Raw genomic sequence first — 16,535 nt, 5'->3', positions numbered from 1 at the left:
ATAGGTAAGGTTTTTTCTGAACTTACCGAGAATATTTTATTCTCGGTCGAGAATCGGAAAATTAGGTTTCGACGCCTAATTTCCGCAGGGAAATCAGCATGTCGCGATCGAGAATTTGGAATTCTCGGTCGCGACACCCGCTATTTTTGCACCATCAGACCTGAACCATCTTCAACCTGTAGACAAACCCTTTCATAAACGAAAAATTAAGTTTCTTCAATTCAGAAAGGTATAATTTTATACCTTTTCGCATCAAAACAACACCTCATTTCATCCTAAAATCCTATAAATAAGTCCTAGAGGATCATAGTTCTGTTACATTCTTTTCATCTTTGTCAGATTAATTTTCTGATTTTCTTAAAATACCATTTTTTCCTAAGTTACAGACACCTTGTTTCTTTAGTTCTTTACCATGCTTACTAAATACAAAACCTCAAAGAAAAATGTTGCTTCAAGCAACAAACGTCCAGACTTATCCAAACGATACGGGGCGCCATTTCCTATCTTCAATTATGATGAAGGAAGGCGCTACTGGAGGTTTCGTTATACATTCTTCGTCGGAATGTTATATATGGACGACTTCTTGAATGATCAACTAGGTATAAGCGATGACGTGAGTCGCTATTTGGAACGCTTAGGGTGGACAAAATTTGCCAACATGCGATTTCCAATCATTGGCGATTGGATTCTGGAATTTTTCTGTACCGTTCGTTTTGTTAACAAACGACGGGTCCGTCTTAGTTTTCGTCGAGATGGCGAAATCTTTACTTTTGGCTATCCAGAGTTGCAGGCCTGGTTTGGTTTTCCCCTGAGGGATACAATCAAACATCATCCTGGCAAAGACATGACATCCACAGACATATGGAGAATGCTTACTGGTTTTTGCCGTTTCAATCCTAGACTCGCCTACAATCATTCCTTTCACTCCAACTCCATGCTGTATTTACACAAATTTTTGTGTCACAGTTTTTTCGGTCGCACATTTAGTAGTGTGGTCCGTGACACCGATTTATATGTTTTTGGAGATATATTCCAAGGAAATACAGTTGATTCTTCAAAAATTCTGATGGAGGGTCTTGTCACCGCTTCTCGATCCAAGGATAAAAAGATTGGGTTCGGAAATATAATCTGTGGAATAATTCTCGGCACCAAGGGTACTATTGATGTTCCCTGGAGTGATGCTGAATTCTTTCCGACGATAGACTATGAGTTTTTAGAGTTTGAAGGACTCGTGAAATATGTCTTTCGTGCAGGCCCGCATTTTCTTTCTGCACCGGAACGTCAAGCTTTCGTGCAGTTAAAAATTGACCGCTATAGGGCCACAGAAATCCGCTTGATAGGGATGAATATATAGAATAGTTTAGGTTTATACATTTTATTTTGTAAATATTTTTTTTTGTTTTGTGTTAATTATTTTGTACATATGTTTGATTTAATAAAAATTCTATTCATTTTAGTTCATTTCTTAATTTCACCATAGTTATATATTTGTTCCATTCCCTATGTGATCATGGATAAATTTATACTTAGTACATTTAGTATGGACCAATTCTAATCATTCTTGCTCAAATAGAGATATAAATTGATTCACATGAACTAATATGGTTTTTCTTAATCCACACATATATTCACATTTAATTAAATTCATAACTTAATCTATTATTTTCAATAAATTAAGGTTTGATTCAATTTATTAATACATGACCTAGTATTTATTTGCACTTAATATGATTCATTTAACTTATATACATAAATATTCATTAAGGTTTCATTACTTCTTACTATGACACATTTATTTCTCTTAATTTTCACAATTAATAAGGATAAACCTTTGGTTTTCCTTACATTTAATGTTTTCATTTCAGTATTTAAGTACAGGTACAGTTCACATTAAGTTTAGGGCACAATTAATCAACCAAATTACACAAACTAGGTCCAAATACACAAAATCAGCCACTTTTGACCGATTCTCTACCGAGAATTTAAAATTCTCGGTAAGTCCAGCAACAACAAGCCGAAATCAGAGCAACAAATTCTCTGAATTTCGCGTGTCGTGACCGCGGATCGTCATTCTCGGTCGCGACACGCGACCTGTAGGGCGAATATTTCCGGATTTTTGACACATTTTCAAGCCTATTCCTATTCCTATTCACCATCTACATCTCCCTATTTGACCCTATATAAACCTACTCCTTACACAAACCTCACATCACCTCAAATTTCACCCAATCACCTACCCTAACCTCTTCCCCATACCTTACTTTTACTCTTCCCCAATTATTCTTTACCCTCTCTTATCACTTCTCAATTCATTACCTCATTTTACAACTCTCACTTCATCTTCATCCTTTGCTTCTCTCTCTTTTCTTCACTTCTTCTTCTTCTTCTTTGCTCAACCCTAACCACCACCATTACCATGCCTAGACAAAAGCGTGTTGGTCAAAAGCCTCCGGTTACGGAAGCAAATCGCCTTCGTATTCGTTGCGGAGCCTATTTTGATATCGAAACGGAGGAGGAAGCCGCTCGATTTCTTCACTTTTCCAATTCCAAGCGGGAGTTTGTGGATATGCACTTCCTTGACTTCGATTCGGTAAGAGCATTGGATTTCTCTACTAGAATTGATGCTTTTAAACATTGGGTTGGCAAGAATTTGTTTCTATGCGTTTTCCCCGTATTCATGAATATGTGGTAGAATTTTTGGTCACCTTGACCATGAATAATAAGAAAACATCAATTTCTTTTAGAAATCATGGTGTCACCTATACCATTGATTATGAAGCTATGGGAAATATGTTTGGTTTCCCTACTAGTGATTTTTATGACAAGCCTAAGGATTTTGATAATGACTCTATTTGGCAAACACTTTCGGATCAAGAATATTTTAACTCCAAAAACACTTCAAGCAAGTTGATTAAGGACAATTGTGTGTTCTTCTTTCACAAATTTTTGAGTTTTTCCTTGTTTGGTCGTGTTGAGAGCTCTAAGATTCAAGTTCGGGATTTGTTTGTTTTGGATTGTCTGTTTAAGGGTTTGAGGGTTGATAGCATCGGTATGCTATTTGACAATTTATTTCGTGCTTCGAGGGCTTCCACAATTCAAGTCCCTCTTGGTAATTTTATCACGGCTATTGTTTTGGGAGCACGGGGTGAATTGGCCGATTATGACATGTCCACCTACCATGGGTATGTTCCGATTTTGGACATTTCGGCTAGGGATGGCAACGGGTAGTGTACCCGCGAGTACCCGGCACTACCCGACCCTAATGGGACTACCTGTACCCTGTATAAAAGGGTATGGGATCAAAATAATTACCCGTTAGGGTAATGGGACGGGTATGGGAATACCCCCTAGGGTACCCGGTACCCGTTACCCGTCATAATTCTTTTATATATTAAAAAAATTATTATTTTTAGGTGCAATATTTGAGATTTTAAACCCCAACCTTTTATTTTTCAACCATTGAGTGATACCACTAAGCTACTTATTCTTATTAATTAAGGTTCAATTTGTTCAATTTTTAGATAAATGATTTATTAAATTTATACTTTGTTAAATTTGTAATATTTTTTATTTTATTTATTGATTTTTAACGGGTAAGGGTACCCGTGGGTACCCGCGAATTAAATGGGAAGGGTATGGGATGCAAAAATATACCCGTTAGGGTAATGGAACGGGTACGGGTAATTAAAAAATAAACGGGTAAGAGTTTGGGATTGGCACTACCCACGGGTACCCTACCCGTTGCCATCCCTAATTTCGGCACTTGAGCGGACTCACTTATTGCTTACTTCGGTTCCTCCCGTTTTTATTTCATATGCTTCCCGTATTGCCCATCTTCGTGGCACTATGGGTGGAGGAGCTTCAAGTTCTCAATTTGTAGGTACCGAAGGCGAAGGCGCGGAGGATGCACCGCAAGCACAACCACAACCCCAAGTACCTCAAGAGGATGATCCAGTAGATTTAAGGTGGATTTTGAACCAAATCAATTCCAATAATCGCCAAATGAATTTAAGAATTGATGATTTGGTGGAGAACAATATGGTGATGCATGACAACCTCAATACTTTGAGGCGCGAACATAGGTCTACTCGGCATCGGATGCTTTCATTTTTCCGTCGCCGCAAATGTGGAAACTTCACCAACACCTCCGGATTCCCCGCCTCAAGCTTAGGTTTTATCTTTTCTTTTTTATCTTATTATGATGTTTTTCTATTTAAGTTTGGTACAATATTTTTATTTATTATGTTTCGTACAATTTTTAATTTTATGTTGAATGTTTTTCTTTGCTATATTTTTATTTTTATTTCGTCTGCTTTATTTCGTGCTTCTTTTTCATGTTATCTCACTATTTGCACCAATGAGGACATGGTTCAATTTAAGTGTGGGAGGAGATATACATATATAATTTTTAGTATTAGCACAAATACTAAATGCAACGAATAATTTTTATGCAAATGCAACATATATTGCAACACATTTTATTTCACATTATTTTTCATAACTTTACATGTCCATCTGTTTAAAATATTTTAACTTATGATTATTTTTAGGTTATCATTATCGATAGAAATAATATTTCTATACGGGTATTATTTTTCAAATTTTTCATAAATCTCCGATACGATTTTAAGTAAAAACGTCTCGAGTGAATGTATTTAAGTAAATAAATTCTTTATTTTCAATCTCTATTTTATATCATGAAATTCATGATACAATAAATCTTATTTTAAATTTTTAATTAGGTTTATAGGCATTAAATTGAACTAACAATTTTTTAGCTCGGTTTGATTTCGTCTTACATTAACACCAATTGAAATTTTTAAGGAAACTTTAGCCATAATACATGTTGAATTTTAAAAGTCAATATAGGATGAATGTGTTATCTTTCTTTTTCCCAATTTACAATTTTATATTTCATATTAATTAATCAATTAGTTGAATTATTAACTTTTGGCCACGATTGAGACCAACCTTATCACAATCGAGGTATGAAAGGGAAGAAATTAAGTATCGTTTACTTTTGACCACGATTGCGACCACCCTTATCACAATCGAGGTATGGAAGGAACGTTTAAACAAAAAAGAAAAAAATATATATAAGCGTGTTTAAGTTTAAAGTAACGATTGCGTCCACCCATGGCATGGTCGATACCTCTTATGCAAACACTAAGCAATAAAAATACGTATAAGGTTACGATCAAGACCACCCTTATCTCGGGCGTAACTAAGCAAATAAGATTAACCCAAGTACTGATTCATTTAATATATTTCATATATTAGTTTAGATTTGGGAAAGGAAATTTTGTGCTTTGAAATGCCTTGAGACGAAAGACTCAATAACATGCGTGCTTATATATCGCCTTTATACTAAGTTAGTTTGATATTTTGCGTATAAATTTGCCAAGAGAAGTTAGTCTTTTTCGGCTTAACTAAATTCAAAAGGTAACATAAAGATATATGTTTTATTTTCATAAAGAGATTAGTTAAAGAATAAAATCAGTAAAATTTTGCTCGGGACTAGCAAAAGATTAAGTGTGGAGATTTGTTAAGCCCAAAATATACCTAAAATATCATTAGTATTTACATCAGTTCTGCTACGAATTTGTGCTATTTATAACTATTTAGAATGTTTTTACTCTCGAATATGTTTTTTTCTTATAAGGTACGTAAATATTTGGTAAAATCCAAATAGGAACGAAAAGAGCTTAAAAACAGAAGAAAAACCTTATAAAAGGAGGCAAAAACAACGAAGATCAATTACACCTAAACGAGGACAAAGACGAAGTCAGAAACAGAAGAAAATGTCACATTCTCGGTTGAGGAAACAAGATTCTCGGTAGAGAATTTACAAAAGCCGCGACCGAGAATCTCAAATTCTCGGTCTCGACACGTGTTTTTCAGCAGCTCCTTCCCTTCGTTTGAAGACCAAATAATTTCTCCCCCATTCTCGGCCGAGAGTTAAATATTCTCGGTAAGTGCAGAAATTCCTCCAAGTACAATGAACACATGTTTAATTCAAAGAAACACATTCGTTCGGGTGGATAAAGACGTCCCTTCACAGAGGATACGATCCTTCACAACGGACACGACACTTCAACCACGACTCTTCAACATCTATAAATAAAGAGTTGATGGAGAGTTGGAAATGTATAGAAGAAAGAGATTAGTATAGAATTTATGCAGAAATTCCGAGTCAAGTGATTCAGAATTTAGATTTCATTTCTGTAAAAAGCAATATGATGTACACACATTGTTTATTCAATAATTACAAACACAGTAGCGTTTAGATTTGTTCATATTAGTTTACATTTTGGTAGAGGCCGACCGCATCCCTATTACGAAGTTACAACGAGAAGATTGAGTAGAGAATCCGCCCTGAGTCTGACAAACTCTAACGAAACCCAAGGAAAGGATTGACAACCCGTTCACTTGCAAGTCGTGAAATGTTTTCATGCTTCTTGTTCTCTGTAAACTTGTATCAAATTTATATTTCATCTAATAAAGTCTGTTCTATTCGATAGATTTTCACGCAGCACTTTGGTAAAGGATCCGAAGTGGATTGCCGGTGTTTTCATTAAAACGTAGTTTAATTCAAAATCTTTACAAGGAAACTTTGTTGAACACTTAGGGTTTGATTGGATGGAGGGTTTAGAGGGGTTAGTAAGGGAAGGGTTAGTAAGGGTTGATAGAAACTCTTGTTTGGGAGGGGGAAGGGTTAGCAAGGGTTTCTACAAACCCATGTTTGGAACACAAAAAAATTAGAAATGTAAGGGTTTGGAGGGGTTTTGAAGGGTTTGTTTTTAAGAAATTTCATACAATTTTAAACCCTCCAATTTGGTGGGTTTGGAAGGGTTAGAAATTACCCTTCCTTCCCCTTCCTTCCCTTTCCTTACCTTTCCCTACCCTTCTCTACCCTTCCTTTATTAACCCCTCCCTACCCTTCATCCAATCAAGCCCTTAGACAAATTGATATCTCGGTAGAGTTTTAATTTGGTTAAGATAGCGATCTAACCCGACCGTAGGAGGATTGACTACAGTTCAAAGCCTAAAAATTAGAAGTTCTGTCATTTATTTCATCGTTATAATTTATACAAAGTTTAAAGTTGTTTTCTTTGCTTAATGCAAACGAATAAATTTGTTTACTTTTCTAAAAGAACTTAACGTTCCTGTTTTGTAAATTCATTCCTAAATCAGAAGTATTTTCTAACATTTGTTATTCTCTATTCTAATTCTCATTCTAGCAATTTCAAAACCAAATCCGATTTAACGATTTTCCATATTATAAACCTTAAAAGTATATTTAATCAATTCAAAATAAGTTTTTGTTAAAAAATGTTCCTTGTGGGATCGATATCTTTTATTACTACAAGCGTATACCGTGCACTTGCGGAAATCGCTCAACAAGTGTAGATGACAAGATTCATAACCGAGAAATTTTAATGAATTATTTCTGAAATTGACACAATTTATAAATGTACCGGGTAAAATTGCTCCTGACCCGAAACGTTAGGGGTATTTTTGCACCTTAACCTAACATTCTAAGGCACGTGCAACACATTTTCCGTATGCAGTTTATTTTTTTGTACCGGATAATTAAATTAATTGCATTTTATACAAGTTCAGAAGGGATAAATAAATATTTGTGTCTCCTAATCTATTATTTGGTAATATTTGATGAAATGTCAACCAATGTATATAATAAAGTCAATATTTTTTTTGTTAAATTTCTATCATTTTCCTTAATTTTTATGGAACGGGTTTATGTTTGGTAGGTTAAGTTTTAACATAACTATTAATTATCTTTTAATTGGTTGAGATTTCACAAGTTTTGATGGATAGGAAGAAAATGTTACCAAATAATAAATTACAGGCAAAAATTTAACATTTTGGATAGGTTAAAGAGCAAACAGTAACAACAAATACTCAATTCGGTTTATATTATTTGTTAGAGCGAGATTCTTCTTGATTCATATTATTTATCATTTTACATTTTCAATATAAAATTTCCTATTTGATCACTATTCACATGTTTAGCAATTAATTATTATTTTGTAATTTTAAGTTTTCAATATATGAAGAGTATTGTAATTTAATGAATGTTACGCAAAATGATAATAATTAAAGGTAATTAGTATCGGTGGTCATAAAAGTTTAGACAATGTCTCTAAAATGTCATAAAAGTTTAATTTGTCTATATAAAATTACTTAAGTTTGCTTATTTTTCCGCTGAAGTTGATTATGTGACATCTAATCACATGTCTCAACTTCATGTGACATAATAAAAAAAATTAACCACAAATTAATTCAAGTAAATAAAGATTTTCAATTAAAATTTTAACTACAAATTAATCCACGTGACATGTCGATTGTCAATTAAAATGTATAATTACATTTTTTAATATGACATGTGGTGATAACATAAAGTTAAGATGTCACGTTAGCAATTCTGACCAAAAAATGACTGAAAAATGTTTAAAGTGATTTTATTGGGACAAAAAGCAAAACTTAAGTGATTTTATTGAGACAAATTAAACTTTTGTGATATTTTAGAGACATTGTCCAAACTTTTTTTGCCATTTTTGCTAACTACTCTGATAATTAATAAAAAAAAAGAGATATAGTATTATTTAATATATTTTTATAAATTTAATATAAATCAATCATTTCCTTAATACGACAGTGATTCAGTCAAATGTCAACATGAAGTAATAAATTAGTCAACAAAAACCAACATTTTGAATAAGATAGATTAAGAGCCCAATAGTAGGGGTAAGCATCGGATTTGGTTTAATTTGGTTATTAACTGAATCGAACTTTTGATTAATCGAATTGAAAATATATTCTATTTTAGGAATTGAGTCGAACTGAACCGAATATTATCAAATTGAAAAAAATTGGTTTGATTTGATTACCAACCAAATAACAGAAATATATAAATTTCTAATTTAAATGTCTAAAATACAATTTTTTATAAAAAAAAATAAACATTGTATTTTTTATAAGTTTTGAATTCATGATGAACATTGATTTGTTGTTTTCAAAAGCAAATATATTTTATTAAATATAAAATAAAATTATAATTTTTAATGGCTTAATACATCACGTGTCTTCAAAATATGTCAAAAAAAAAAGTTTGATTCACTTGGAGCTTTTAAAATATCCTAATAACATCCTCATACTATATTAATCACTCGATGAAATAAGTTGTATATAAAAAAAAGTATGTTGCACACATTTTAAAATGTTATTAAAAAATTGTAAAATAGATTAAAATATATTAAAAATGATTTTGAGGGGCTATCAGAATATTTTAAGTAAATTAAGAGGACTATCAGAATATTTTAAAAGTTCAGTAAGACAATCAACCTTTTTGAACAAATTGAGGGTAATTAATATATTAAACATTTATTTATTTATATATAAATTTCGGTTAAATCAATATTTTTTACGAAATAATCGATTATTAAGCTAATTCAAAATAAAAACCGTAGCGAAAGAGAAAGTAAAAATAATTGTGCTTTAAACTAGGGGTGAATACGGTTCTGTACAATTCGGAAATTTGAAAATCTCTAGAATTGTATCTAATAAAGTTAATGGTACAATTCAGTTCGGTTTTAAAGAAAAAGTAAACGAGTAAATCTGATTTTGGATCTTTTTCTTTCGGATATTTGGTCCAGTTTTAGAATCTCCAACATATTTACTCATTAGTATTAGAAATTTGAAAATCTCCAGAATTATATCTAATTAAGTCAACAGTACAATTCAGTTCGATTCTAAAAAAAAGTCAACAGTTCAATCAAATTCTAAATTTTTGTATTCAAATATTCAGTCTGATTTAAAAATCTTCAATATCCATGCTCACCCTACTTTAAAACAATGATTTACATGGATAAAGTGCAAAAATACCCTTGACATTTACTGCTATAAACAATTTCAAAGTATTTCACCGAATCTATATATATATATATATTTATTTATTTATTTATTTGCTCTTTTCCCATTTTTTAAGACATACTTGATCCTTCCACATTCGCTCATAAGAGAAGAAAAAGAGACGCAATATACCTACTTGTTCGAAACTGTGACTTCCTTCCCCATTCCCCCAATCACCTCAACTTTACAACCGAGCTTGTTAGGTCTTCTTTCCCTTCCTGGATTCTCCTTTTTCAACTCTAATTTTGTATCTCAGGTGCGTTACTTTCAATTTTTCGATCCTTTTATGCTACTTTTATGCACTCCTTTCTGGTTTTTTGTTGATTTTCTTGTTTCGTCATATTTTTCTGCAAAATCATGATTCTCGCTTCTGAATGTTTGTCTCAGTACTTCTAATTTTGGTGGAATTTTCTCTGATTTCAGTTCATTGCTGTTGATTTCGTAATTTAGTCGTTGACCATTGAGTTTGGTCGGTTTCGGTGCTTAATCCTATTATGCACTCCTTTCTGGATTTTTGTTGATTTTCTTGTTTCGTCGTATTTTTCTGCAAAATCATGATTGTCGCTTCTGAATGTTTGTCTCAGTACTTCTAATTTTGGTGGAATTTTCTCTGATTTCAGTTCATTGCTGTTGATTTTGTAATTTAGTCGTTGACCATTGAGTTTGGTCGGTTTCGGTGCTTAATCCTATTCTGCTACTTTTATGCACTCCTTTCTGGAGTTTTGCTGATTTTCTTGTTTCGTCATGTTTTCTGCAAAATCATGATTGTGCCTTCTAGATATTGCTCCTACTACTTCCAATTTTGATGGAATTTTCTCTGATTTCAGTTCATTGCTGTTGATTTCTTAATTTAGTCGTTGACCATTGAGTTTGGTCTTTTTCGGTGCTTAATCTTTATTGCTAGAATTTCCGGCAATCATGGAAAGAGCTCTGGTTTTGGACTTGTGCCATCTAGTTTAAGTCTTGGATTAAGTACTGTATATTGATTTGTTCTGGTTAACAAGAAATTGAACCTTTTCATGTGTAAATAGTATCAAAATTAGAGCACAATCTTTCTTCTAGCTTTCGAAAATGTTTAGAATTGGATAATATTTACATATGGAATATTTTGATGTGACTACTCTTCTAACCTAGAAGTTAGCCGGCGGCTATGTTGCACAGAAACTTTGATTTTAAAATGTTTCATGTTTCGGGTAACAAAACCCTTGGAAATTTACACTAAAGGTTTCAGGTCACAGGTCACGGTAATTTAAGAATATTGGAAGCTCGTTTGTTAGAATTTGGAAACTCTTTTCGTAAGATGTAATGTCTTTTCAAATGTAGATTGATATTAATCACATGTTCAGTAAATCTCTGATATCAGTTCATTGCTGTTGATTTCTTAATTTAGTTGTTGACCATTGAGTTTGGTCGGTTTCGTGAGCTTAATCTTTATTGTTAGAATTGTCAGGAATCATGCAAAGAGCTCTGCTTTTGGAGTTGTTTCATCTAGTTTAAATCTTGGATTAAGTGCTGTATATTGATTTGTTCTGGTTAAAAAGAATTGAACCTTTTCATGTGTAAATAGTATCAAAATTAGAGCACAATCTCTCTTATAGCTTTCGAAAATGTTCAGAATTGGATAATATTTACCTATGGAATATTTTGATGTGATTACTCTTCTAACCTAGAAGGTAGCCGGCTAGAAACTTTGATTTTAAAACGTTTCATGTTTCGGGTAACAAAACTTTACACGAAATGTTTCAGGTCATAGGTCACGTTTCTGTAATTTAAGAATATTGGAAACTTGTTTGTTAGAATCTGGAAACTCTTTTCGTAAGATGTAATGTGTTTTCAAATGTAGACCGATATTAATCACATGTTAGTAAATCTCTGATATCATTCATTGTTGTTGATTTCTTAATTTTAGTCGTTGACCATGGCATTGAGTTTGGTCGGTTCGGGTGCTTAATATTTATTGCTAGAATTTCCGGCAATCATGGAAAGAGCTCTGGTTTTGGACTTGTGCCATCTAGTTTAAGTCTTGGATTAAGTACTGTATATTGATTTGTTCTCGTTAACAAGAAATTGAACCTTTTCATGTGTAAATAATATCAAAATCAGAGCACACTCTAATCTCTCTTCTAGCTTTCGAAAAAGTTCAGAATTAGAGAATAATTATCCATGTAAACGGAAATGGAAACGAAAACGAAACGCTTCCAAATATTTTTGCTGTGATTGCTCTTCCAACCTAGAAGGTACCTGGCTATGTTGCACCGAAACTTAGATTAAACTCTTCTTTATTAGTGTTTCCGCGTTTCGTTCCGTTTCCTAGCTTTTTTTTAAGAAATGACGTTTCCATTTTTGTTTCTGTGGAACATAGCCTATGGACTTTTTTTGCTGTGATTGCTCTTCCAACCTAGAAGGTACCCGGCTATGTTGCACCAAAACTTTGGTTTTAAAGCATCTCACATTTCGGGTAATGAAACTCTTGGAAACTTACACGAAATGTTTCAGGTCACAGGTCATGTTTTTGTAATTTAAGAAAATTGGAAACACGTCTGTTTGAATTTGGAAACTCGTTTCCTAAGATGTAATGTTTTCAAATGTAGATCAATATTAATCACGTGTTCAGTAAATCTCTGATATCAGTCCATTGAGTTTGGTCGGTTTCGGTTTTGGTCGGTTTCGGTGCTTAATCTTTATTGCTAGAAGGTACCCGATTATGTACTACTGGATTCTATTTGTCATTATGCTTGACACAAAACTGTAAATTCTTTATCATATTCCAAGTCTGTGGTAAAGTTAATTGGATTAAACTCTAGTTCATATTTTGTTTGGGAAAGAAAAAAAATAATAATTGACGGGATCTTAATCTATGTGTTGGAAGTTATTCTTATCGCCTTTTCTTAATGTTCGTTGCTGTTTTTGACTACTTCCACTGCTGTTTTGGTTTTGCAGTATGTATTTGTATGATATGTGAGATAAGGACTTGTTTCATTTAGTTTGAGGTGACAGCTCTGATTATTATCTTCTGTTAATTCGTTATCATGCCATTGATCTGATACTTGGATTTTGGGGAAAGAAAAAATGATAATTGCAATGTGCTCTTAGATTTAACTGAAAGGTTGATCATGGCACTCGAATCTTATCACCGAAGGGGTCTCGAGGCCTGTAGTTTTAACTTGGAAGATATTCAGTTAACGACCAATTGGGAAGAAGTGGTATGTCCTATATGCTTGGATATTCCTCACAACAGTGTACTTCTTCAATGCTCGTCTTATGGGAAAGGGTGTCGGCCGTTTCTCTGTGATACAGATCACTTGCACTCCAACTGTTTAGACCGTTTCAAAACTGCAAATGGTATGCCATCGCCTTCAACATCTGATGTGACTGTAACAACAAACACCGACCATATGGTAGTCAAGGGTGATTGCAGTCTCGCTTGTCCCCTGTGTAGAGGCGACGTTACTGGATGGGTGGTTGTTGATAAGGCGCGCATACATTTCAATGACAAAAAACGTAACTGTGAGGAACAACAATGTAGTTTTGCAGGAACATATGTGGAACTGTGTGAACATGCTCAACTAGAACATCCCCATGCTCGTCCATCGAAAGTTGACCCTGCTCGTCAACTTGATTGGGAGAATTTCCAGCAATCCTCAGAGATTATAGATGTTTTAAGCACTATACATTCGGAAGTTCCACGTGGTGTAGTTCTCGGAGACTATGTGATTGAGTACGGGGAAGATGAAACTGAAGACGAGTTCGAGGACTTCCCAGGGGATGAAGGCAACTGGTGGACTTCTTGCATCTTGTACCAGGTTTTTGATAATTTCAGAAACTCAAGAAATAGAAGAAGGTCAAGAGTGGCTGATACGAGGCGGAGAAATCGCCGTTTGAGCTACGATAATTCAAATTCCGACGAGGGTTCTGTGGCATCCGTAGAATTTGCAGAGTATAGATTAGATGAGACTGACGATGAGTTTCCAAGTACAAATGGCCAATCCAGGGGCAACTCTAGCCATCGCAGGTCAATAAGTCTTTATTTGAAGTTTTCATATTTGTTTTCTGATTTATTGAATTTCATTGGCTTAAAGTATTATTTGGCTCCCGACCTATCTAAGGTATTTGCATTTTCCCCCTGACCGATTGTTTTGTGACATTGACTTCTGACGTATAACAATCAGTCACATTTGGTCCTTAACCTATAAATCACATTTGGTCCAATTTAGAGGGAAATTAGCAAGTATGCAAGGAGACTTGTTAAATCGTGTGAGATAATGTCAAAAAATAATAGGTCAGGGGGCAAATGCAAACATTTTTTTTATAGGCGAGGGGCTAAATAGCTTTGAGTCAACTTCATTTTCTTTCTATAAAATCATTGAACTTCACGTTTGATTTTCAATAAAGTAATTACGGCCTATTTGTGTAAAAAAACGCATTGGTGCAACACATTCATATACTAACCAAGCGTCGTCTGACTTTAATAGCTGATGTGGCAGGAACGTGTGTGCCACGTGGCACATCCTAAGACAACAAAATAATAATTAAATAACTGACATCCTTATCCGACATGACTCTTAGTTGACATATACTCAACTATCTCTCATGCCATGTCTACATTCTGGTGAGTTTTTATACAAAAATCGACCAGAATGACTTTATTGAAATCAAATGTGAAGTTCGGTCATTTTATTGAAAGAAAATGAAGTTCAACAACCTTTCCGGTCGTGGACAATTTTAGAAAACTCCGGGAGTAATACACTAAACGAATCAATTAATGCCTATTGTAAATATATATATTTTTACACAATCATCTCCTATGAAATGGTATGCAGCACTATTTTGATCAATAGGGTGTATTACTCCTGGAGTACAGTAAAATTTCTCCCAGTCATGTCATATTTACCTTCCCTTGTAATTTATACCTCCTCTTCCTCCTGTATTCGACAGTTCCCGAAGGCGGCGTTCCCGCTTCTATGAGAATTAGGTATGTGTTGACTATATACTACTAACTAACTGCGGTCTGAATCTGAAATGTGGATTTTCATCTATTGACTTTACTCTTCTGGATTTTCATCTATTGACTTTACTCTTCTTTCATCGCTTCGTTTGCAGGCGGTCTTTCACCGGAAAGTGCTTCATTTGTAGGCGGTCTTTCACCGGAAAGTGATCGAACGGATGATGATCGGAAGAACGTGAGAGATAGAGAGATGCTGGAGAAATTGTGTAGTCTTGAAATATTACAAAATCAGACCTTGTAACAGACTGTTATTTAGAGTTCTGTGGTTAGACCTCATTTTGTATTTTGACTTGGCTACATGATTTTACTTGCCACTGTTAATTTGTACCAATTTAGGACTCTGCAAAGATTATTTATTTCATGAATTTTAGATAGCTTTTCTTTCTAATGTATTTATAGTTGTTTTGCATCCAACATTGAAGGGTATTATCATCTAGAATGTTTGGTGATGTCTAAAATTAGTTCAATTTACCATCACGAATCTCTCAATTGTACCGTTTATGACATTAGGAAATTACTCTTGATTAATAACGAATAAAAAAGTACTTTTATATTATATGACCGGAGATTTATGGTAATATAGCGGGGACGTATAGTGCACCGGGCCGCTTTTTTATAAAAGCTTAATGCATTTGACCTGAAAAGCGAACTTAGATTTTTATTTGCATGCAGCAATCAGTTTTTTAAAGCAAGTTCAGATTCATGTTGGTTCGCAGAATGGAATAGAGATGGAAAACACTAATATGAAAAATGGAAAAATTGTAAAAACACGAAAAAAGAGGTGGAAAACACTAAACATGCAACGGTAAAACGCAAAAAAAAATGTAGAGATGTGGAAAGCTGTGAAAATGCAAAAAGATGAAAAAAGAATGTAGAAAAAACCCATGAAAATAAGAAAATGTAAAAAAACACGAAAACACAAAAAACGTTAAAAGATGTGGAAAAACACGAAAACGTTAAAAACCTAAAAAAAATATGAAAAACAGAAAAACGTGAAAATTTGTTAAAAACACGAAAACGTGAAAACACAAAAAGTGGAAAAATGCGAAAATCACGAAAAGTAAAAAAAATGTTTTTTTATAGAAAAAGAAAAAAAATGTTAAAAACATGAAAAAAAAGTGAAAAATACGAAAAATATGGAAAAAAGAAAAAAACACGAAAACATTAAAAGCACAAATAATGTGAAAAAAAAAATTTAATGTTAAAAACAAGAAAAAAGTTTTTTCACATTTTAGTGTTTTTGGCATTTTTTTTTACGTTTTTTATGTTTTTCAATTTTTCTTGTTTTTCATGTTTGTTTACATTTTCACGTTTAGTTTTTCGGTTTTTCCCTTTTTCATTTTTTTGTGTTTTTTATTTTTTGCATTTTGTTACTTTTTCGTGTTATTCACGTTTTTTCATGTTTTTCGTATTTTTTTTCGTGTTTTGTTTGTATTTTTCTTATTTTCATGTTGTGTTTTTTCGTGTGTTTGCTCTCTCTTTTTTTTTGCGTTTTTGTGTTTTTCACGTTTGTTCACGTTTTCATGTTTTTTGCGTGTTTTTTCATATTCTCGTATTTTGTCACGTTTTTCGTGTTTCATATTTTTCGTATTTTTAC

The 16,535-nt window shown here is 33.3% G+C and overlaps 1 protein-coding gene across 3 annotated transcripts; it reads left to right on the top strand.

Annotated features, from left to right (window-relative positions):
- The first annotated feature begins 10,005 nt into the window (after positions 1-10,005).
- On the top strand, positions 10,006-15,319 carry LOC136202616 (uncharacterized). Of its 3 annotated transcripts, XM_065993348.1 has the most exons (4): positions 10,006-10,189; positions 12,874-13,945; positions 14,869-14,905; positions 15,034-15,319. In XM_065993348.1, exons 2-3 carry the CDS (start codon positions 13,047-13,049, stop codon positions 14,903-14,905), a joined length of 936 nt encoding a protein of 311 aa, XP_065849420.1. In that variant the 5' UTR covers positions 10,006-10,189; positions 12,874-13,046; the 3' UTR covers positions 15,034-15,319. The 3 variants fall into 3 exon arrangements, with proteins under 3 accessions (XP_065849420.1, XP_065849418.1, XP_065849417.1); XM_065993346.1 differs by lacking the exon at positions 14,869-14,905 and having other exon boundaries at positions 13,027-13,945; XM_065993345.1 differs by lacking the exon at positions 14,869-14,905.
- Positions 15,320-16,535: the final 1,216 nt, after the last annotated feature.

The sequence above is a fragment of the Euphorbia lathyris genome, chromosome 8, assembly GCF_963576675.1.
Source record: "Euphorbia lathyris chromosome 8, ddEupLath1.1, whole genome shotgun sequence".
Taxonomy (NCBI): Eukaryota; Viridiplantae; Streptophyta; class Magnoliopsida; order Malpighiales; family Euphorbiaceae; genus Euphorbia; species Euphorbia lathyris.
Note: the sequence above shows the minus strand (reverse complement) of the source record. Positions and strands in the feature narration are given on the sequence as shown.

Excerpts from the sequence above, each read along its gene's own strand:
- LOC136202616 (XM_065993346.1), top strand. The coding sequence starts at position 13,047 with ATGGCACTCGAATCTTATCACCGAAGGGGTCTCGAGGCCTGTAGTTTT. Across the intron at positions 13,946-15,033 it reads GGCAACTCTAGCCATCGCAG|GCGGTCTTTCACCGGAAAGT; the intron begins GTCAATAAGTCT and ends CTTCGTTTGCAG.